Raw genomic sequence first — 23,438 nt, forward strand, 5'->3', positions numbered from 1 at the left:
CCCCCCCCCCCCGACTCCTGCATTGCTATCCCTCAGTGCTGCCTCCACTGAAACAGCTGGAGAGCTCGGGCTTTGGCTCTTAAGAGATGCCAGAAAAGGTGAAGGTAAACAGGGGCCTTGTCTGCCTCTTCACTATTGGGAAGCTCTAACTTCCCTCATTCTGGAGCCTTGCATCCTACCCAGAAACTCCCTAGTGTCCTCCTGTCTCAGGCTGTTGCTCCCACAGGCTTTTCAGCCTTTCACCCTTGCACTCAGATCACTGCTTGAGCTGTGCCCCAGCCTTTCTGCAGCTGGCTGGTGAGCATCTTGGGAGAAAACTTATCTCATCCCAACACTGAAGCACATTGCAGATGTGTGATAATGGCTTAGCCCATTATCCCTGCCCAAGTCGCTCTAAAGCTGAGTCTTTACAGCCCTCTCTCTCCTTATCCCTACAGTTCTTCATCAATGACTTGTAGACTCACTCTGATGCCCAGCTAGACTAGATTCAGGAGAGCCACAACTTATGCTACGGCTGAGTTAGAATACTAAGCATTTAGGACTGAAAATGATTGTCACCTAATCCAATAATGAAGATAGACTGAGGCGATACGACCAGATGGGTTATAGTCCTGGTGATGTGGCTGTTGACTGTTTTCAGGGGGAGCAAGAGCCTGAGGAAGAACAGGCTGGAACAGGATGACTGGGGGCCCATGAAGCTGGTTCCTCCCTTTGTGTTTTGCCTAAAGCTCACAAGGGCAGCTCACGCACTGTCTTGACTCAGATCCACACTCTGTGTGTGCGTAAATGAAATTACTCAGTATCTTCTCTCATTTTGTTGTAAGGGCTATCAACATAACAAGCTTGTCAGGTCCCCAGTTGAGTGAGCACTCCCACGAAGCTCCGGGAAAGAATATGGCAAGATCTGGGTGTGGGGGCTTGATCCAGGAGAGAGAGGTGTTGGTGCTGGTGGGTTCCTTCTGTTCTTCCTATTCAATTCTAACCATCCCCACAGGAAAAAAAGACCATAGTTATCTTTTACAGCAGTTTCAAGAATCACACAAACCACCACAGTTGAAGAATATTTAACTTTTCTTAAAAAACAAAACAAAACAAAAACAAAAAACCATGAAAGGAAGAAAATGAGTATACATTATCTTAACAGCAAAACAGTCATTTCCATATCTATATTTTATATATTATATATATATTTATATATATATATATATATACGTATATATACACCTAGCACAGTGTGTATATTCTATTAGTCAGTGGCGAGAGAAGAAAGGATATGGTAATAGGGGCCAACGCTGTGGGCCCTGGGGATGGTCCGGGGTTAATTTAGGGACTCCAGCATTCACCTCTCCTGCCCCCTACCCTCCTGGGACCCAGTTCTCAGCTCCGTACCTGATACACTGGTTTTTGATAGGGCCAGGGGAGAAAAGAGTGGACACAGGTGAGTAAGAAACTCCCCTTGTCCCATTTCGGAAGACAAGAAGCTCTAGGAAGAAGGGGGCAGCTCAGCACCAAGCCCATAGGTTGCGCCCTGGGCCAGGGATCTAGGCAGGGGGCTCTTAACTAGGAAAGCCAGTGAGCCCACTCTTCCCTTAGCAGTCCTTTGTGTAACTGCTTCCAATAACCCAGGAACAGAAACAAAAAAAGGCGGAAGTCATTTACAATAGCAAAGATGCACATACAATACATACATATTTATAGGAAACCAAAGTGACAAAGGAGTGGAGGCCCCCCTCAGTCTTGGGGTCCTGTGGAGAAGGAAGGGGAGGAAGAAAGTGCATTTACACAGAAGACTCCTCCTCTAGCTTGCATGTCTGAGGTCCCCCGCCCCCACACGAGAGAAGTGAACACGCACATAGGGTGGGGGGAGGCAGACTTGTGAGTGAAGGCCATTTAGATGCCCTCAGCATGCTTAGGAGACACCAGGCCTTGGGGGATTGGGCTGAAGGGAGGGGAAAAGACACTGAAACTTGACTCTGATCAGAGCAGACCAAGCAACATGCGGGCCTCCCTCCTAGGCCTTGGCTGGATCCCAGTTCCATGACAGCCTCTGTCATGGAGAGGGGGGTCTGGGGACTCCCCACCCTGTGCCCCTGCCTCAGGCCAGCTCTGAGGGAGGATGGGGACTCGGAGGATTTGGTGGTTTGGTTGGTTACAGTCCTGGTGAGGTGGCTGTGGCTGCCGCTCTGTCTTCCGGTGGCGGGGTCTCAGAGCCTGCGGAGGGAAGGGGACAGGAAGAAGTGATGGCCGCTGAGGCTGAGCCGTCTCACAAGCTTTGCCTGGGAAGTCCTGAAGCTCATAAGGGCAGCTCCTTCAGCACCAGCCTTGGTGCCAAGGGACTCTCCTGCCCTGAGATTCTAGAGCTTCTCATGGGACCTGAAAAGGGCTGTATACTGAACTCCACTTTTATTCTGCTAGACATCAAAGCCTCTTTTCTTCCTGCCCAACCAATTTAGTTCTGGCCGTTTCATAAGAAGGGGTCTCAGCCCATTTATGATCTCCATGGCCCAAGGAAGAAAGAGAGTTCAGTTCTAAGTTTCCCATTTTCAGGTGAGTGTTCCTTCCTGCAGTGCAGGTAAAGGTTCAGTTACACACAAGGGGGTCTAACCACCTTCGCCTCCTCCCGCTGCCTATGGCCTCTCTCGGGTGGGTAGAGGGAACACACTCACCATCCTGAGGGCAAGGCCCGAGTTCGTGGCTGTCCCGGGAATCACAAACCAGGGGCTCCTTGGCTGGGGGTGAAAGGGTGCTGCTGTCTGTCCACCTCACTGCCTCTGTGTGGAAGTTGCCCACAGGTGTTGTGCCACCAGATGACTCTCCACCGAGGGACTGCAGCAGCTCTCTGTGGGCCAGCTCCATGTCCTGGAAGAGGGGCTGTGGATGGCTCAAGTCCTTCTCATCACAAGGACCCTGTGCTGAGCTCTGGGGCTGGGCTGGTGGTGAAAGGTGGCTGGCTGGACACAGCAAAACACAGTGGTTCATAGGGAATGACCTTGGGTGATGGACGCCATCCCTCACCTTAAGCCTGTTGAGCTTGAGAGTGAGCTGCTCGATGGTACGGAAGATCATGCCCACATCCCTGAGGGCCAGGCTGGGGGAAGAGCGGCTGGGGCGTCTTTGATCTTCACTGCCTCCCCGCAGTCGGGGCCGAGGTTCCGTCTGCCAGGTAGGGAGGCTGTCAGGTTGGGAGGGGCTGGTGGGTACCCCTGAAAGGTCAGTGCTGGAGTCCTGGGGTCCTGCTGGCATGCTGACATAAAAACAGTTTCCTGTGCCCCATAGCAAGAGAAGAAAATTAGGAAGCAAATACAATCTCAGTCATTCCCCACTCCCTCAAGAGTTCCCCATGCAGGCTGGTCTTGCCCTGGCAACCAGTTTCCTAAGCCTTTCCTTCTAGAGCTTTCTTAGGTGGCAGTGTTGCTCAGCCTGACAGGCAGGGAAGCTGTGTAATGGTGGGTACTAAGGGGAGGCAGAGGGCTGGGCCGTGTCTTTCATCTGGGAACCAAGGAGGTGGGCTCAAGAGATGACTTGTGGTTTCTGGCTCTTTTAAAAAGAACAGGCACTAGCCTCTTTCACCTGCCCCACCTGAAACTGCTAATGTGCTTCACCACCGCCCCCAGCCTCAGCCACCTCCGATTCCAATTCCACAATCCTGTAGATACCTAGACCATCAGAAGGATGTCATAGACAGACGGCTGGAGGAAGGAGGATTCCCGACAGGGCAGTCAAGCACCAAGGAACCTGGGAGGCGACTGAAACGTGTTTTCACAGGGACACGAGCAGTGGTTGGGGTGGGAGAAGCGGCTGCTCAGGTTCAGGAAGCCCTGGGCACCAGGCTAGGCTTCCCTGGCAACTCAACACAGGCTACTTAGCCCCGCTGCCTGCACAGCTTTTTAAAGCTGATAGACCTCATGGCACAAGACCTAGTCCCCTCTCAGCGGGCCCAGAAGCTTGTGTGTAGGCACAGGGTCCTGCCTCCCAGCCCAGCTCTGCCCCACACTCCAGCCCTGGGCTGGCTGTGCTCCGAGGAGAAGTGTATTACCCGCAGCCTCTGCTCCGCCTTCCACGTCAGGTGGCTCAGGCTCTGACTGGCCACTCTCTGGTGGTGCAGGGACAACCTTGCTGCCTGCAACCGCAGCTGCACCGACACCACCACCACCACCAGGTAGAGGAGACCAAAAGGCAAGGGAAGGGGTGAGAGGAGGAAGGAGAGGGAGAAAGAAGTGGGGAACAAGGCGGGGGAGAAAAAGAAAAAGGGAAGAACAAAGTGAACACCAGATCATACATGATTACAACCCAGGGAGCTACAGAGAATTTTTCTACCAATTCACCGAAAGAAAGAAGAAAGGTCAGTCCCCAGAAACCCAGGAGAGGGCAGACCTTGGGTAGAAGGAATGAAAAATGCTACTGGGAAAGGAGGCAGAGCTGAATGCTAGGGAAGATAAGAAGCCCCTTTCTTGCACTAACTTGAGTTCCATTTCAACTTTCCTGTCCCATTCCTCAGACCAGTTTGCTTTTTCTTTTCAAGCCCTGGGGACCCCTTCTCTTGGGCTCGCTGCTCTGGTCAGACACACTTGTTTTTGCCTCTGTCCTGACTAGCCCTGGCTTCTCTTGTCTCAGAGTTATCCATGTTATTCCACAGCCTGGGGCTCCTCCAACCACACTGCCTTAAGCCTCAATGTCTTCCCAGCCTTGTCCTTCAGCCATTCCTCTTGATCAACCTCTGTACCCAGCTCCACTGCCCCACACTGCCTGTTCCTTCCTCACTGCTTATCTGGAGTGATACCATCTGCTCTTCTCTTTTTAGATCTGAGGCTCCTGAGAAAGCTACAGTGCTTCCTCAGGATCAGAGAATACTAACTGATACTTGACTGGTGCCAGGCAGTAGGTAATAGCCTCATGTTATAAAATGAGGTTCCCAGATGATTGAGCATTTTGTCCAAGGTCACCCAGAGAATGTGGCAGAGCCTCTCCCCCTCGGCTGTTTGATGCCAAAGCCTTTGCTTGTTATCAACAGGTTTCCTTTGCACAGAATCCAGTGCAGTTCTTTTCTCACAAGGTCCCAGAGGCAAGGCTGGGGCAGGAAGCAGCTAGAAGACCTGCCTCTACCCTAGCAGACCTGGCATTTGTCTCAGCGTGGGCACCCCACATTGTTTTACCTTTTCTCACAACTTTGTAACTTCCTGCTGCCTCTGTGCTCGAAGCCTCTTCAGCAGGATTCCTGTCCAGCTCTGGAGACTCCCAGATTCCAGAATTTCTGGTTCTTGGGGGCAAATGTTCCAAAGAACAAAGAGCCACGTCGTCCAGCTCTGGTTGGTCCCCTTCTAGCTCAGGGAGCTGGGTGCTGTTCCCTTCACCCCCACTGGGGGCCTGCCCTGGGGAGCCTGGGTCCCAGGGGTGAGAGGTGATGCTGATGACAGAAGGGGTGGGTGTGAGGTCATCCTCAGGCTCCCCGGTGGCCTGTGGTTCTGTGGTGTGACTTGGCAGCAGCCGCCACAGGATCAAGTGCCGCAGGTTTTCCACTGGAAGGGAAGAGGGTGATAGCTTTCCTGGTACAGGATTCGCACAGTGTGACTGGGGAGGCAGCCTCGGCCACATGCTGGAGCTGGAGATGCTGGTCACCTAACTGCTACTGCTGGGACTATGGGTGTGACACGTGCCTGTCTCAAACACAAGCCTTGGGGAGGGGAGGATGCTTGTCAGTTGACACTGCCCACACCACCAGGGTCCTTGAGGCACTTACCATCTTCCAGGGCTGACTCAGCGAGTCCTTCCATGAACAGAAAGCCTGGCAGGGGCAGGTGGATGTGGTCCCTTGTCTTGATGGCCGTGTTCTCTTCATCCAGGTGTGAGGGATGGAGAGGAAAGGCCTCCAGCTCATCCTCCCCTCCACAACCCTCCTGCATAGGATCCTCTAGCAGTACTGGGTGGTTCCCTCTGACCCCCTGCTGGGGTCCGCTGCCTGCTTTGGAGGAGAGGGGAATGTGAGAGAATGAGAGTGGGTAGGTATGGGTGGATCCCATACCCAGCTTTGGATCCAAGGGGCTGCAAACAGTGATGGCATTCTCTCTTCAAATGTTTACTGAGCACCTACTACAGGGCAGGCACTGTTCTAGGCTCTGAAAAGGAATTGACCTTCCTTCTTCCTTTTGGTGAACTGGTGGGAAAATGCTCTGTTGCAATCTGGGTTGTAACATATATGATCCAATGATCACTTTGTTCGTCTCTATTTTCTTTGTCTCCCCCACCCTGTCCTCACTTCTTTCTCCCTCTCCTCCAGTTAACAAAACAAGTTTTCTACCGTCAAATTCTAGCAGAGGGACTCAGAACAAGCATGAGAGAATCAAGTAGAAGATATACGGCTTGTTAGAAGGTGGAAAGTGCTATGGACAAGAAAAAATGGGCAGGGCATAGGATGGGGGCTCAAGGGGGCTGGCTAGAGAAGGTGACATGTGAGCAGACCTGAGCAAGGTGTTTAGGGGGAAGAGCACTCTCAACAAAGGAAAACAGAACTGGGAGCCAGCCAAGGAGCACATGAGCTCTCAAAACACAAGACCCTAAGTTATTTTACACACATATTATCAATGAGAATTGGTTGGGTTCCCCTTCCTTTCATCCCAGGAACTGTCTTTGACTCCCACGTCTTCACTGAGGACTTCATTCCCTTAGTAACCTCTCTGCTTTCATTAGTCAGCTCTGGATGATGACTGTACCTCTCTTCTTCTTCTACTCAATATCTGTCGTCCAAAGTCAGGGTACTGGAATCCCTGCTCAAATGAGTGACTCTACCCTCTTATTCTGTTCCCTTCACCCTCCCACCTGCCTTCTGTTTCTTCCCTATTCTGACCAAAATTGCATCCCTTAGGCCCAAACTTTCAATTTGGTCTGGTCTGTTTATCCCCTCTCACCTCCTGACCTTTCCCTACCTGTGCCTGCATTGGACCCCCATCAGGAGAGCTCAGGGGCCTTACCTCCAGGCAGCTCCTCGGGTTCTGGTTCAGAACAACCTCCGTGGAACACTTCTGAGTCATCCAGTCCTACCCTGAGGGAAGCAACCAACCAAACGTGAGGGAAGCACACACAGCAGTGAGCTCTCTGTGAAGGTGTCATGGAATTCCATCCTGGAGCTCCGAGTTACATGGTACAATGAGGAGGGGAGAGGGTTCAAGGAAGGCGGTGGCAGGCTTCACCCTTGCCTGGCCTGGCTTGCACCTGAAGAGGAAGGGAGTGCTGGGGGAAGGCCTGGCACCAAAGAGATATGTTCTTTGCTCTGCTGGAGCCGTCCATTTCCCTTGCCTAACATTCTCCCATTAAGAGGGCTTGTTCATCCACAGAGGTGAAGGACTTAAAAGCAGCAGAAAACAAATCCGTTGCAGGGGTGCCAGGTGGGGGTCTCACAGGGTTAAGACTGTACCTGCTGGGTGCTAGGCTCTGGTGAGCTGGCTCCTGGGGAATTGGGCGTGGGGGATGGACAGGCGTCTGGGCTGCTCCAGGGTGCTTGGTGGCATTCCGCACGGCCTCCTCTAAGAGCTCCATCCATCTGTTGCTCGGCAGGAATAGAGAGGACTGGTGTGAGAAAAAGATAAGGGCTCCTCAGCTGCTCCTACCGAGCCTGCTGCTCTCAGCCAGCTCTAGGCCCTGGCCTGGAGGCTCTAGGCCCGGCAGTTCCCCACCACGTGAGTCCTGAACTGGTGGCTTCTTTGGGTTATATTCTTCCCAACTACCAATTACTGAACACCAACCCTCTGTTAAGTTTGGGACTAAGCACTTATATATTTTTTCTCTCTCAAAATAACTTTCAAGAAGCAGCAATTTGCACGTTTTACAGATAAGCAGCCCAAGGCCGAGAAACTCTTGCACTAGGCTACACTAGGGGGTGAGGGTCCTAGAAACAAACATATAAGAATGCACACATTTTAAATGCTTGATGGGAAAGGGGAAGAAGAATGGGGTCAGATGAGGAAGCAGTCACAGCAAGGGCTGGAAGATGCTGAAAACTCAGATTCCCCTTATATGGGAAGAGGGGACTGGTCATAGGACTCCAGGCTGGGTGATCCCTGCCAGTTTGGGTCATCTTCCCACTTCCCATCCCTCCAGCTGTGCTGGCTCTGGGGCCCAGCCTTGGTTTTACTGCCTACCGCCTCATACACACCACCCTGGTCATAGGGGGCAGCGGTTATGTGTAACCCCTCAATCAATTCTCACGTGTTCTTGTCTGATGATGTCAATGCAACCAGCTCATAGATCTGGGGTGGGCCCAATTCAGAGGTGCAGATGATGAAGAAGGCCCTTTTATCTGTAAGGAAAGGAAGGAAGAAGGCTCTGCACTGGGGTAGCATGCCTTCACTCTGGGTCAAGGCAATGGAGTGCAGACTTGCAGCCCTGACCTTCACTGCTGGGAAAGCATGTTTGTTATGAGACAGACTTGGGTCATCAGACCCACTTACAAAACGGTAAGAGATAATTCTGGGGCTCCTATGTCATCTTTCATGGCCCCTCCCGCTACTTTGCCTGCTCCACTAGTGACTGCTGACATCTGTGTTTTGCTCATGGATTAGAAAACTTTTTCATACCCATCCATCATTCCTTTTGACTCCCCACCCATGCCAAGAAAGAAAAAGACAATGAGCCAGAGAGTTCTGGTCTGGGCTCTATACCGTTGCTGCTCTGTGCAGTTTCCTGCTGCTGAGCTCTTCCCTGGTCACTTATCCAGCAGGAATGACTGTCCTACTCTTAGCTGCCCAATTCCAGTTTCCCCAACCCTGTTTAGGTAGCCTTAGTCCATCCCATCCAAAGCAGCACTGCCTTGGAGGACCAACCACCCTGCCTAGGTTGTCCATCTCCCTTCTTGATCCTTAGTATTTCCTCTGAGGACTGTCTGTGGGACCACATACTTCTCTAAACCTGGGCACACAAGGAGAGAGGTCAATCCTGTAAAGTCCCAGACTGCTCAGTGGACACCAGGCTCCGGGCAGGTACCTGTGGCCACAGAGCGGATGAGCACAGCGTTGAGCTTGAGCACCGGGCTGAAGGTCTGCTTGCTATCAGAGGAGCCCCCGGCGGTTTTGCTGTGGCATTTGAGCAGCAGCTTCTCATCCTGTTTCTGCAGCAGCACCAGGAGACCCTCCAGCAGCAACACATGGAGGTCTGGAGGGGTGTGGCAAAGACGAGACGTCACTGCTGCCCACTCAGCCTTCATTAACCAAGTGGACACCCCAGGGATCCTGGAGACCCCTCCACACACTGTGCTGAGAAAGTCTCAAGTTATCCCCCTAGTCTTGCTTCGAGTTGCCACCCTGGCTGTCTTGTATCCCATTACAGCCAAAGGTTCCCGAGCTTATGACAGGAGAGGGAGGCATGCTGGGGAAGCCCATCCCACCATAGGACCCTGGCACACACCCAAGGTCTTATCCTTGCTGATCCTCCAGGTCAGGGGTCCCTCATGGATCATTTTTCTGGTTGTAAGATCCAGGCTCTGTAAAGGAAACACCATTAATTCATTTCAGTATTCAAGAACTGTCTCACGGTGGGTTGAGTAGGTTCTACGCAAAGGTTCTGGGAATCTAGAGGAGGTTAACACCCCGTCCTCCCACCCTCAACTACATGCTGTCTACCTCCCTAAGAAAAATCAGTCTGCTTTCCCTGCCCATCCCTTTAGCTTCTCGTTGTTGTTAGGTGCCATCGAGTCGGTACCCACCCATAGTGACCTTATGCACAGCAGGATGAAACACTGCCTGATCCTGGGCCAACCTCACTACTGTTGCCATGCTTGAGTCCATTGATGCTGCCACTTGGCCAATCCATCTCGCTGGGGTCTTCCTCTTTAACTATGACTCTCCATCTTACCAAACATGATATCCTTCTCCAGCGACTGCTCCCTCCTGACAATATGTCCAAAGTATGAGAGATGAAGTTTGGCCATCTTGGCCTCCAAGGAGCACTCTGGCTGCGCTTCTTCCAAAATGGGATCTATTGGTTCTTTTGGCAGCCCTGGCACTTTCAATATTCTCCAACACCATAACTCAAAAGCATCAGTTCTTCTACAGTCTTCCTTATTCACTGCCCAGCTTTCGCATGCATAAGAGGTTAATGAAAATACCATGGCTTGGGTCAGGTGCACCTTAGTCTTCAAGCTGACATCTTTGCTCTTCAACACTTTAGAAAGGTCTTGTGCAGCAGATTTGCCTAATGCAATACATAGTTTGATTTCTTGACTGCTGCTTCCATGAGTGTTGACAGTTGATCCAAGAAGAATGAAGTCTGTGACAACTTCAATCTTTTCTCTGTTGATTCGAGAATCGGGCTGCGAACTGCAAGGTCAGCAGTTCGAAACTACCAGCTGTTCTGTGGGACAAAGATGAGGCTTTCTGCTCCTGTAAAGATTTATAGCCTCGGAAACCCTGTACAGGGTCACTATGAGTGGGAACTGACTCCACGGCATATAACAACAACAAGGTATAATAGAATCCCTTGAGCTTACTGCCTCCTAAATAATCTCTACTGGGTGTGGAGCCCTGCCTGATGTGGCGCTGTACGTGCACAGGATTGCAAAGCCAGCTTGAAGCGCAAGGTCAGTGGTTCAAGCTCACCAGCTGCTCCTCGGAAACCCTATACAGGGTTGCTATGGGTCAGAACTGACTCAATGGCACTTAAAAACAACAAAGAAGTCTCCAAGCTCACCTCGGGTCCCTGTTGTGTTCTAATATCCAGTGTGTTTTATTCAATGGGGCTGACTGCCCTCATCTGTCTAGGGATCAAGTGACAGTGAAAATGTGGGGTGTATATTCCAGGGTCCATCCCCACCATCGTATCACAGACACGTTCACATTGCCTACCTCTAAGACTCTCCAGGCCCTGGCCAGAGTTCTGTTAATAAGGGTGCCAAGAAGTGCATGTGTGTGTGTCAGGGGTAGAGGGAGTTAGGGAGGGGGTCTGACCATGCTGCAGCCTCTGTCTCCTACCTTGAACTCTACTGCCAGGGGGTTGCTGGCTCTCTCTAAAGAGGTGGTGTCAAGACGTTTCTGGTATCCCTCCAAACGATGCCGGTTCTCTGTCTGCTTCACGGCTTCATTCACATACTTGAGAATTTCCCGACACTGATCCCGGGCCCGGCATAGCTTCTCATGCTCAGAGGTGGAACCTACCACATGGGGAAGAGTACATGGTTAGGGGCTTCAGCTGTGGTCTGTCAGAGTCAAACACTACTTGGCTATCTGTCAAATTAGTTGTACTGTGGCGGCTTATGTGTTGCTGTGATGCCAGAAGCTATGCCAATATTTCAGATATTGGCATAGGGTCACCCATGGTAGACAGGGTTCAGAGGAGCTTTCAGACTAAGACTAGGACCTTGTGATCTACTTAAAAAAATAGAATTGGCCAGTGGAAATCTTATGGACAGCAGTGGAACACTTGTCTGGTATCGTGCTGGAAGACAAGCCCTTCAAGTTGGAAGGCACTCAGAATACGACTAGGGACACAGTGACTACAACAACAGGCTCAAACACAGCAATGATTGTGAGGCTGGTGCCTAGCGACAATTCTTTGTATCCATGGTGAATGGGTATAGATAAGTTACAGCCGCCTAACTTATAGACTGGAAGTGGTAAGGTTAATTCTTACTGAGTATCCAGGGGCTCAGACATCTGTTTTGAAGACACTGTGCTGATACCACAGCTCAGTCTACTGATGATGAGGGGACAGAAATAGAGACTATGGGTAATGGAAGTGATTCTGCCTGCTCAAATCAATTTCAGGTTCCCCAAACCTCTCTATCTGGACTCCAATATCCCACACTTGAGGGTGGCAGATGCTCAGGGTAATCTCAGGACTTCCTAACACAACCTGGCCTCCCCTGCCCTCTAGGGCTACACATATGGTGTGTCTTTGGTGTATCACACAGGCAAGTACAGCGGGGAGATGGCTCAAACCAAACCAAGCCAGTTGTTGTCCAGCTGATTCAGACTCATGATGACCCCATGTGCTGCAGAACAGGGCATGAAGAAGGGCTAAGACCACAGTCTTCCTGAGGAAACAATGCAACCTCCATGGTTGGATACCCAACCAAGCTGGGTATTCACTCGGGGTGGTGCCTTTCTCTGCTTTGCACAAAGACTCCAGACTAGTGGTGGTGGCGGCTCTGACCTCCCCCAGAGCGGAGCACTATGCAGCTCCCAAAGCACTTGACATTTATTATCTTCTTTGAGACATAATCTAACAGGACATGGATGAAGACTCCGAAGGCCAGAAAAGTCAAGTGACTTGTTGAGGTCACAAAGGGAAGTCTGCACTTGCATCAGGATTTGAAATAAGATCTCCATTCCTTACCCTCAGTGTGCTTGATGATGTTCTCCAGCAGCAGCGGGTACTTGGTGAGTCGCTGCATCTCTGAAATGATGAGGTCTCTTAGCTGCAGCCGCCGACATTGGGGGTGGCTCTCAGCTTCCTAGACAACAAGAGGACCAAGATCGTCATGAAAATACCAAATGGTTCCTAATACCAGATGGGTCATTCAAAATAGGTGATGGCAGCTTCTTCTTTAAATATTTAGGGTGAGGATGCTGGGGGCAGGGAGACAGCCGATTAAGAAAAGGATATGACCAAATAAAAGCTGTTGTTGTTGTTAAGTACCATCAAGTCACCTGTGGTTCAAAAGCTATACCAAGTCAAACCAACCCCATGGAGTTGATTCCAACTCTTATGGGATGGGATAGAACTGCCCCATATGGTTCTGAGGCTGTACATTTTATGGAAGAAGACTGGCTTTTTTTTCTACTGCAGAGCAGCTGGCTGGTTCAAACTGCTGAGCTTTTTGGTTAGCAGTCCAATGCCTGGGAGCAGGGCAAGTGGGGGACATTGGTTCAGATATTCATTGCTATGCTATTCCTACACGTGAGACCTCACTGGAACCCACTATGTCACCAGGACTCCCGTAAGCTACACAGGGGAGATATTATTCCTATTTATATTTTATCCTATTTTTTACAAGGAAGCAGGTGAGCCAGGCTGTCAATCAATGTTTTCTGAAGGGGTGGTGTGGGAGGGCAAAGGGAGTTGTCAGGTGGCACTTGGAACTGGGAGCCAGAAGCAAGGAAGCTCAGGAGATTCCTGATGAACTTCACAGAGATGAGGAAAGGCTGAGGGAGGACCACACAAGTACCTGCATGAAGAGCTGGAAGCGGCTCTCCTTGCGCTGCTTGGTCTTGATCAGCTCCAGGGCTATCGACTGATAGGAGCAGAACTGAGCAGCTACCTGCTGGAGTTCCTCTCGGGCAGGCCCATCAAACTGAGAGCAGAATGGACAACCACCCAGGCATCACACCCCTGCCTGGGTCCTGTCCCCTTCCTACCACCTTCCCTAGTCCTGGCCTCTTCCTTGCCAAGCAGGACAAATTGGGAGCCATACCCGTGCCAGCATGAGGTCACTGATTTCTTTGATGATGGGGCCCTCCTCGCGGAGCTTCTTCATGGCTTCACACCAGGAATCTAGGTGAGGAGAGAAGAAACCAAACTGCCTAGGGCCGAGCTGCGCTGACCGACCCTTTGAACCAGAGAAAAGGGAGCTTGGATAGGGCTGTTGTGGGGAAGGATCTGAGAAGAAGACTCCTAAGTGGCTTTACTTTGGGGGACCTTTTTCACATCAAAGACTGGACTGAGTGACCTACTCCAGGAGGTCCTGGCATGTAGGTGAAAGGTTAGCTGGAGGAGGAGCTTGGTGTGGGGTGTGGCGGATGGCAGATGGGGCTACACAGGTTCCTTACTATGAATCTCTATGAGTTCCGGTAGGTTAGGAAAGAGCCGTGCTAGTTCCTCACGGGGCATCAAGTTCTCCTTCTTCATTCGCTGGTAGAAAATCAAGTCCAGGACCCGGAGTGTACGCAGATGGGATGCTTCGGTCACAAACAGCTCTGAGTAGCAATGTGGCGAGGAGGGAAGGGAAGGAAGAAGAAAACAGATGAGCAAGTATCTAGAGTCACTACCCTGATCCCCAAACCATTTTGCTTTTGCCCCCAATTGTGGTGGTAGTTTCAGATCATACAGCAACTTCTCTCTCACTCAGCAAAGGACCAGAGCTAAGGCGGCCCTTACCCACAGGGGCCCCACCCTTCAAAGCTCAGGTGCTCAGGACCTACTCGCACACAAGTCTGAGTGGGAGTGGGTGCAGTGAAGCAGGCTCACCATTGATCACCTCCTGCCGGTCAATCTCCCTCTGGCTAAGCCCAGCCACCACGTCCTTGCCCACGGTATGCTGCCAATTTTGGGTATCTGGCTCTGGCTCTAGGTCAGACAGCTGGCCTAGATCATCCTCTAGGAGGTGGGGAAGGAGGACATCTGTGCAGAACCCCAAGCTGGGTGACTCAATGCTCCTAGGGGAAAATGGACAGCTCAGCTCCCGATCTGGCTTTGTCCCACCTGCTCCTGCCCAACCTGCTTGCCCTGTGTGCCCATGGGACACCAGTAAGCATGAAGAGATTCACACCCAGTCAGCTGGAAAGAGCAGCTGAGCATGGTGGGACCAGAGATACCCAACAAAGGTGTCGCCATGCCCATCACTCACCTGCGACTCATTTTGGGGGTGAAGGGAGGGGTTGGGTTCTCAAGAGACCTGTGGAAACAATTGTCAACTAGCACCACTCTTCCTTCACACCTCTACCTCTGCCGCTGTCCCCTAATATGAATGGGGAGAGCACTTGGGCCCCACTCACCTGGTGGAGAGGCTGGAGGCAGAGGACGACGCTGATTGGTGGAGGCGAGTGGCCTCAGCAGCAGCATCCATGTCAACATCACTGCGTGAGCGGGGCACATTCTCTGCCTTCCGAGACCGTTTCATCTCTTCTCGGCCCTTGAGGCTCTCAGAGCGGCCCAGACGGATCTCCGAGCGGGAACTGGGGAGAGAGGACAAGAGATCTTGACATTTTATGCCCTGGTCCATTCTTATCTGCTGCACTATCTGGAGGATCTTCAATGCTGAAGGCTCTTCACCCTACCCCCAAAGGACCACAACACCTGGAGGGCAGCAGCTTCTCAACGACAAACCAGCAGGGGACCCAGCTCCTTCTTCTCTCCATTGCCCTCCTGGCTCAGGATCCTCTAGCAGTCTGGGCTGCTTCCCTCTGACCCCTTGCTGGAGCCTGGGGCCTGAATTCCAGGGCAAATCATGTATGTTGTTCTACGAATTTCTTCTTCCCAGTCTAGCTTGATAGAGCTGCTTGTCTTCCTCCTGATCTATCAGGAAAGGATTCTAACAAGCTGATAAAATTTGGGACTAATAGAGCCAGACTCATTTGTGTCCAGAGGCCAAAGAGCTTACTAAGTCCCTTGTCAGGAAAGCTGAGGACATCACAATTCCTCATCAATAACTACAAGGACCTGACTTCCCAGCTCATGGGACCAACTAGCAGTCGGTCCATCTTGCCCTCTGGTTGAACTCTGCTGAATGTGGATCTCGCCTTTCACAAGCTTGTCTAAGTCACTATCTCCACATGCTCATTCGAGAGTTCTCCCCCCATTGCCCGTCAGAAAGTTCTATCTGCTATTGGATTCCCACCCCTTCAGTTGTGATGCAGACGCCTTCCATTCTTATCTGGATAGAAGCTTCCATTTCCTAAGCTTCCATTTCCACTCTTGGGAGCAGACTGAGGGGAAGAAGCTTAAAGGGGCCCAATGACAGAAAGGAGTCTTGGTGTGGTACTATAGGATAAGCACTCGACTGTATTGGTTTGAACTGCAAGGTCAGCAGTTCAAATCCACCAGCCACTTCTCAGAAACACTACACAGGGTCACTATGAGTAAGAACTAACTCCATGGTACTTAACAACATTGACAGAATGGCAGAAACTTACTCCCTGGCTGCAGTGTGTATAAGCCTTGAGACAGCTGGCATCTCTGACCCCTAGCTGCCCCAGGCTGGTGCCTCCCTTTGTGGCCCTGCTGGGCTGGCTCTTTGCTGACATTATTGCTAATCTACATCCTGCTCTGCTCCTAACATCACGTCTGGGGAGCTGAGAATAACACAGTAGGCTGCCACCGTGAGGGAGCCAAATGGCTTGGGCTCCATTCATCAAGTCTCTCAAAATTGCCAGGGTGTTCAAACTTGAGTGCACTTCCCGGGGACCTGAGGATCTGTTCACAGGGTTAGAAAATATACTGCCAACAGATATCCTACTCAACACCACCCTCAAAAATCTGTCACAAAGAACAATTCCAACTCAAACCAAAGACCAAACCAGTTGCTGTTGAGTCAACTCCAACTTACGGAGACCCCAACCCAAGTATATCGGAGCAGAACTGTGTTCCACAGGGTTTTCAACGAATGATTTTTTAGAATACACTATGTGGCCAAGCTTTTTGTCTGAGGCACCTCTAGATATGAACTAGGACCCACCAGCCTTTTGATTAGCAGTAGAGTGTGTTAATAGTTTATATCATCCAGGAACTCCAATTCCAAACCAGACTAACTCAAAACACTGTCACCAGTGCCCCACAATTGAGTCTTTACCCCATAATCAACTTCATCCAGCAGTTTATCATCTTAAGTCCTCGGAGGTGAGGCACATAACATACCTAATACGCCTCTGGTCACAGTTTCGAGGGTAGTGTCTTCTAAAATTGGGAGCATCTACAACACCCTCTGACTCACTATGCTGCTAATAGTATTTCTTCCAAGAACACCAATTAGCATATAGTCTTCATATCCAAAGACACCTACTTCGAACAGATTTAGAATCCTGATAAATATCTTAGGGCAAATTTAGGCAGCAACTTCAAGAATCCAAGTCTGCAAATGGTCTCAAGTATCTTTCCTGAATCTTGATATTATATCTTACAGTATTTGCTACATCAGGCCTAATACAATCATCCCATAGTTTGTGCATTTCAGTTACCCAGCGATATTAGAACTCAACATCTCAGCTCAGGATCAACCTAATCCTTTCCTCCCACTTAGTTTTTGTTAATTCTCACTCTATGGCAAAATCTTCAACTTGTATTAAGCCTATTCATATAAACAGAAAGTGGTAACTTGCATATTAACAGGGGCATTACACTTATAGTTTGGTAGTTTACTATTTCAGGGGGGAATGTCAAGATGGCTGCAGAATGACTTGCCTTTGTGCCTGCCTGTACAATATAGCTCAAGAGCTCTCAGACCTGGGTAAATACAAGGATTTTTTTTCATATACACGAAGCCAGTTCTTCAAGGGTGACAGGCCACTTCCACGTAAGCACTGCCACAGTCAAGGGCTAGCCAGTCGGAGAGTACTTTCTAATACCAGAGGAGAATTCTAGTTAGAGCCTGACCAAAGGTAAAGAGTATGAGAGATGCCACAGTCTCAATTCCTTTCTTCTTGGAAAGGGAAGCATTTGCTTTGAATCAATCAACTTTGTATCTCTTTGCCAAGCTGGCTCCTTGATGCCCAAACAGACAGGGCCTGCCTTTAAAGTTCTCAGCAGGAGAGCCTCATATCTTGAGCGCTTTTCTTCACAGGCAGATAAAGACTTCGTCTGCCTGGGCCTTTATTTCCCAGAGCTCCCTACTATCCCTCTCTAAAGTCAGTCTTTTCTATTCTTGTCACTTAGAGGACTTCCTGGTTAGCTGCTTTAGAAGGTCAGGCTCAGGCTCATTCTTGGGGTAAAGGCTGCTGAACAGCCAATGGATGGATCTAAAGGAAATGTCAGAAGCATGCAGCTTCTAGGCTGGAAGGTCTGGAGGCCTGTGTGTTCTCCCAGTGGCCGATCACCAACACAGTATGTCCTCTCCTGAAACATCTGAAGTGTCAACTTTATAGCCTAGCAGAAAAGGGTTATGCTCACTGAAATGAAAATCCTAGCTCTAAACCTTGCTCAGGCTCCCCCTGGGCAGCCAGTTAAGACCAGTCCAGCCACTGCTACCTGTCACTCTCCAGCAGGTCCTCAGGAAAGCTTCCCGTCGAGAGCCGCTGCATCCCAGGTTCTGGGACATCATACTGCTGGTTGTTCTCAAAATGTTGAATGATGTTTCTCACATTACCTGGTTTGACTAGAAGCAAAAAGAAAATGAAGGATACTCTGCTTTCTGTTCAGGGATGATACTTGTCTCAGCCCTCACTCCCAGGTAGCCCAAAAGACAGAGCAATGAGCAAGCATGATGAGAACAGTATGAGATGAAGAATCAGGAGCTATGGGTTCTGATCCTGACTCTTCTACTAATATGCTGTGCAACCATGGGCAGTCATTCTACCTTTCTGGTCTCAGCTTCCTCGTATGTAAAACAAGACGGGTTTGGTTGTACATTTTCTTCGGAGATTTCTTTTGGTTCTCACATTCTGTTATAATGACACTTCTACTTGACAACCAAGACTAGATTTTCCCTAAGATCTATATACAGGTTTTAAAAAAAAAAAGCCAGCAGGACCCAAAGCATAGCCACATGCTAATCTGGCCACAATGCTAAACTGTATCAGCTATTTAAAAAATGTATGCTGCTTTTAGTTCATTATTTCTGTTTCATTCTGACTTTCCTTCCTGGTCTTTGTCTCCCTCTGGTCTATATCATCGAACAAATGAGAGACAGTCCAGGGGGAAGAGAGAAGAGATGTTACTCTCTGGCATTTACATTACAGCCCCTTTTCAAAGCTAAGGCTAAAGAGAGTAGTTCTTATTCAAAGAAACAGAGAGGGTGGGTGGAGAGAGTGAAAATGCACACAGGAAGTCACTTAAGAGACGCTGCCTGGTGAGGAGAACTCAGATGCAGGGCTCGCGGGCTTTTAGCATGAGAGAGATGGAGTCCATTTCAAAGTCAGCTAGTTTAGCTCTGAGTCCACATGCTAGGGGCTGCGTTAGAAACGAGACCAATGGAAAGGTTAAGTGGGATTGGGAAAGCAAGACATACACCCAGGTTTCTAGGTTCCAAACCTAATCATGACTCCAGAGATTCTGTTACTCAGCTGTAATCTATAAACTCATAACATTTTAGAGATCAGAACTAGATCTGTCCCTGACTGTGTATCTGAGCTTCAGGACAATTTTAGGATCCAGACTTAGCTCTGCAGTCTGAGCCACAGCCACCCTGGCTGTGGTCTGACTGGGAGCCTGGGTATATTCTATGACGAAAAGTCACTGGTGGAGTCCACTGTTTCCTCTACCCTGGGCCACTTGGAAAGTACCCTTATCATTTTCTGGATATAGTTACACCCTTACTATAACAAGATTGATTTTGGTGTGACTGTGAAATCTAACATAACGGACTAACCCAGATTAATGGAAAAAAAACAGGTAGGAAGGAACACATTATAAATATATCTTAGAGCTAGTGTGAGTTTGGCTTCAGACTACAATATAGTGAGCCTTGGAATGAAGTGAGTTACATGACTTCTTTTGTTTTCCTGGTGTATGAGAGTTATATTCTACTGTAGTTTATTAAGTATCCAATAGCATTAAGAAAAAGTTAATTACGAGAATTGTATCAAAATGTGACAAAGAGACATGAATTGAGCACATTATTAGAAACATGGTGCCGATAAGACTTGTTTGATACAAGGCTGCCACAAATTTCAGTGTGTAAAAGACTCAGTCTCTGTGAAGCACAGTAAAGCAAAGTGCACTAAAGTGAATTATGCCCTTATTTTATGGTATGCAAAGTCTCACGGGTAGCTTTTGCTCATTTTCTCTATTCTCTGAAATGACAAAACAAAAGTGAATTATATGCTATAAATAACTGAGTCCTTCCACTCAATTGTTAAGGTGCTCTGGTAGTGTAGTGGTTACGAGTTGGGCTTCTAATCTTAAGGTCAGCAGTTCAAAACTACCAGCAGTTCCACGGGAGAAAGATGAGGTTTTCTGCTTCCGTAAAGATTTATAGACTTGGAAACCCTATACAGGTTCACTTCGAGTTAGAAACAACTCCATGGCACATAACCACCACTCAAATGTTAATAGGAAATAATATAAACAGGGACGATAGTTGTTGTTGTTAAGTGCCATCGTGTCAGTCCCAACCCATAGCAACCCTGTATAGGGTTTCTGAGGAGCAGCTGGTGAGTTTGAACTGCTGACCCTGCGGTTCAAACTGACTTTGTAAGTCCAGTGCATTAACCCACAGCGCCAGATGATCCTAAATGACAAAAACTCTTGCTATTGAGGCTTCCCAGCTTTCACTAAGTCTTTAGGTATGAACACTCATTTTTGTTTGAGGCTTGGGAATTTTACAACCCCAAATCAAATCATGTATCAAATCATGTAATCACAATGGAAAGATCTGACTCAAAGAAGCAGGGGGTAGCCAGCATCTTTATCCTGCCGGAGATCGATCACCTTGTGTTTCCAGTACTTTTCACGCAGGCACAAAGCAAGCAGGGCTGCTCAGTCTCCTAAGCCTACTGTTTGCCTTGAACACTGGTAGTTAAGTTGTTTTTAAGTGTTGTCGAGTCGGTTCTGACCCACAGCAACCCTGTACAGGGTTTCCAAGGCTGTAAATTTTTACGAGAGCAGAAAGTCTCATCTTTCTCCGGCGGCACAGCTGGTAGTTTTGAACTGCTGACCTTAAGGTTTGCAGCCTGATTCGTAACCACTACGCTACCAGAGGTACTTAAGTGTGTGTGAAGAATTGGCCTGAGAGGACTTTTGGAAGCTTGCTCCTGGTTTCCCCCAGACTTTGCCCCTGTGTCTTTTCCCTGTGATGATTCTGCTTTGTATATTTCACTGTAATAAAGCTGCTAGTATAACATTAAAAATAAAAAAATTAAGAGCCTGGATTTCAAGGTCATGTTTTAAGAAAAACTACTTTATTAACATTTTAGTAATTCTTTACTTTTATTGTCTCAAATGGCCTAATAATGAGTGTTGTTGTTGTTAAGTGTCACTGAGTCGGTTCTGACTCATACTGATCCTTAGAGGGTTTTCGAGGCTTTACATCGTCTAAGCAGAAAGCCTTATCTTTCTCCCACAGAATGGCTTGTGGGCTCAAACCTCGGACTTCATGGTTAGCAGTCCAGTGCTTATCATATGGTGCCACGGTGCTCCCATATGAGTGGAGTTTAAAATAAAAGAAATTTTAGCAACAGAGTAACTTCCTGGTTTTATCCTACTGCTCTTTATTATTGTTGTTAGGCGCCATCAAGTTTATTTCTGATTCAGTAACCCTGTGTGACAGTGGAATTGCCCATAGAGTTTTCTGGACTGTACTCTTTCTGTGGGCAGTAAAATCTAGATTAATCACTTCATTATATGTAAATGGACCCCAATGATGGGAAATGAACTTGTCCAATTCTGTGATCTTTCGAACTATGCTCAAAGCCCCTTGTGAGTCACTGTGTATCATATATATTTTGCTGCTGTTGTTGAGTTGGTTCTGACTCATAGCGACTCTGTGTAAGGTTTTTGATGAGCAGCTGTTTAGTTTGACCTGCCAACCTTGTGATTCAAACTGACTTGATGTCGAGTGCTTATCCTACAGCACTACACCAGAATAAATAAATATATAGCGCCACAACGGGACTCCTATAATTTATTAAGAGCTTTAAAATATATTTCGGGTCATTTTAAAAAAAACTGTTACTAGTTAAAGAGTCAAAAGAGATGGAAATGCTACACTGAAGGGCTTAAGTAAAGTGCCATCAGAACCTAACTTTTGTTTTACTGAAGGACATTTCAATTTGTGAGTTTTCCTTATTTAGAGAGAATCCTGGGCTTTGGAACCTCACTCATGGAGGACTGATACGAAGACTGAAGGAAAAAAGAAAGGCCTTACCCTATGGGAAAATCAACAGATGCCAAGATTGCTGGGTTTTGCCAGAACCACCAGCATGAGCTCAACCTGGAGGTGGGGGAGAGGTGGTAGAGTGTCCAATCCCCTGGAAGCCCCCCGGCAGCTTTAGCAACAAGAAGAAAGTACAAGAGAAATGGAGCAAACGAAAGGAGAGCAAGGAGGAGGGACAGGACAGAGAGAAGGATGAAATAGGAGGAAAGAAGAGCTTTTAGGGAATGGAAACTCAATGCTAATGCAAAGAAAAACCCAAAGAAAATGGTCCTTTTACCTTCCACAGGGGACAAGGGAATATGAAATGCTAAAAGAAAAACAAACAAAAACAAAAGTAAACCATGAAAAGTCAAATTAATGTTTCAAGAGCCAAAATTAAAATTATATCAAGCTGGAAAATGAAAAGGTAGTGGCAAAAATCAGGGCTAATCTGTAAGAGACCCTTCCCTCCCCACGAGTTCCCTTCCCACATGCAGGAATTTCAGAAAAGGCAGCAGACCCATCCCATAGCCCTTCAAAGGTTTCCATAAAAACTGGGATTTAAGCTACTGATTGAGAAGGGCAGCAACTATTTCCAGACAAATGACACAGAGGTGGGAGCGATCAGTTGTGTTTTGGGTGACAGATGGCATTAGGGAAATCTCTGGATCCTAAATTTGTCCCTGATCTCCACCCATCTTATTCTGCTTAATAGTAACCCAAAGTCCCCATCAAGGGTACACAACTGCTCCCAACTTGCAGGAGCTCAGTACAGATGAATGAAGGTGAAAGGGGTTATTTATTGTCGAAAATCTTTGCCAAGGGGGAACTATTCCTCCCAGGCTGCTCAGTAGCTACAGATGGTTAACGTCACTAGGATACCTAGGGATTGACATGGACTCACTGACTCTGAAACGTTTGCCTGTACCTCAGAGAGACTGCACTGGAGGTGGCAAGTGGAGAAAGCAATAGTGTGGATAAGAAGGCCTGTGGCTCCCAGAAACACAGGCAGGACCTCTGCCAGCATACAGGAATGTGAGGAGCTGAGGTCCCTGCCTAAGGAATGTCCAAGGCTACTACTGTTTTCCAGATACTCACTGCTCTGGGAAGAGTTTTTGGGCTTCCCAATGTATTTGAAGATGGGGTTTCGCTTCTTGTCCTCCAAGACATCCTTTTCCTTCTTGGAATTGCTGCTCTGCTGAGACATGAAACATAGGGGTTTTGGGAGGAGGTTCCAATACCCAAAAAAGGAAATAATCACTCTTCTATTACCTCCAAGACTGGCCCTAAACAATAAGTGAAAGGTGAATTCATGTGTGTAGCCCTAACTAGCAGTTTTATTTCTGGTCTAAGTTTGGAGGTCGGGAGAACAAGCTACTCTTGCCTGGGGATTCTCAGGGCTCCACATGCAAAGGTACAGGGCTATAGCTAAGTGATGACACAATGGCTCTCCTACTCTGCCTCAGTACAGACAACTGCACAGAAAGAGGAACGATTTTAGCATAGCTCTATTACCTTCTTGGTCTTAGGGAAGAAAGGTAGCCACTTGTCCTTGTCAGGGGCAGCCGGGGCCTTTTCAGCTGGGTTGGAAGGTCGTGGCTCTCGAAGACGGATCCCAGCATGGCACATGTAGGTATTGAGGGCAAAGTCCATGGGGGCACTGTAAGAGAACCAGAAATCTTGAGTTATGCTCCCCAAAAGGCAGATGGAAGGGTCAGAGCCCTGCTCCAAACCA

At 48.7% G+C, this 23,438-nt stretch overlaps 1 protein-coding gene across 1 annotated transcript in view; it reads right to left on the reverse strand.

Moving 5' to 3' along the window:
- Positions 1–1,795: 1,795 nt before the first annotated feature.
- Positions 1,796–23,438, reverse strand: part of ARHGEF11 (Rho guanine nucleotide exchange factor (GEF) 11) — a 69,807-nt gene continuing 48,164 nt past the window's right edge. The window contains exons 19-41 of the mRNA XM_006861739.1: positions 23,219–23,363; positions 22,802–22,898; positions 22,002–22,031; positions 17,881–18,007; positions 14,697–14,876; positions 14,549–14,596; positions 14,170–14,357; positions 13,752–13,898; positions 13,397–13,476; positions 13,151–13,276; positions 12,319–12,436; positions 10,956–11,134; positions 9,394–9,469; positions 8,974–9,141; positions 8,200–8,290; positions 7,409–7,534; positions 6,966–7,036; positions 5,738–5,956; positions 5,154–5,516; positions 4,037–4,132; positions 3,016–3,263; positions 2,667–2,859; positions 1,796–2,211 (exon numbers count right to left, since the gene is read on the reverse strand). Of these exons, the coding sequence (XP_006861801.1) occupies positions 2,150–2,211; positions 2,667–2,859; positions 3,016–3,263; positions 4,037–4,132; positions 5,154–5,516; positions 5,738–5,956; positions 6,966–7,036; positions 7,409–7,534; positions 8,200–8,290; positions 8,974–9,141; positions 9,394–9,469; positions 10,956–11,134; positions 12,319–12,436; positions 13,151–13,276; positions 13,397–13,476; positions 13,752–13,898; positions 14,170–14,357; positions 14,549–14,596; positions 14,697–14,876; positions 17,881–18,007; positions 22,002–22,031; positions 22,802–22,898; positions 23,219–23,363 (3,178 nt within the window). The 3' untranslated portion in view covers positions 1,796–2,149. The remainder of the gene's footprint in view (positions 2,212–2,666; positions 2,860–3,015; positions 3,264–4,036; positions 4,133–5,153; positions 5,517–5,737; positions 5,957–6,965; positions 7,037–7,408; positions 7,535–8,199; positions 8,291–8,973; positions 9,142–9,393; positions 9,470–10,955; positions 11,135–12,318; positions 12,437–13,150; positions 13,277–13,396; positions 13,477–13,751; positions 13,899–14,169; positions 14,358–14,548; positions 14,597–14,696; positions 14,877–17,880; positions 18,008–22,001; positions 22,032–22,801; positions 22,899–23,218; positions 23,364–23,438) is intronic.

Source organism: Chrysochloris asiatica, unplaced genomic scaffold (assembly GCF_000296735.1).
Source record: "Chrysochloris asiatica unplaced genomic scaffold, ChrAsi1.0 scaffold00042, whole genome shotgun sequence".
Lineage (NCBI taxonomy): Eukaryota > Metazoa > Chordata > Mammalia > Afrosoricida > Chrysochloridae > Chrysochloris > Chrysochloris asiatica.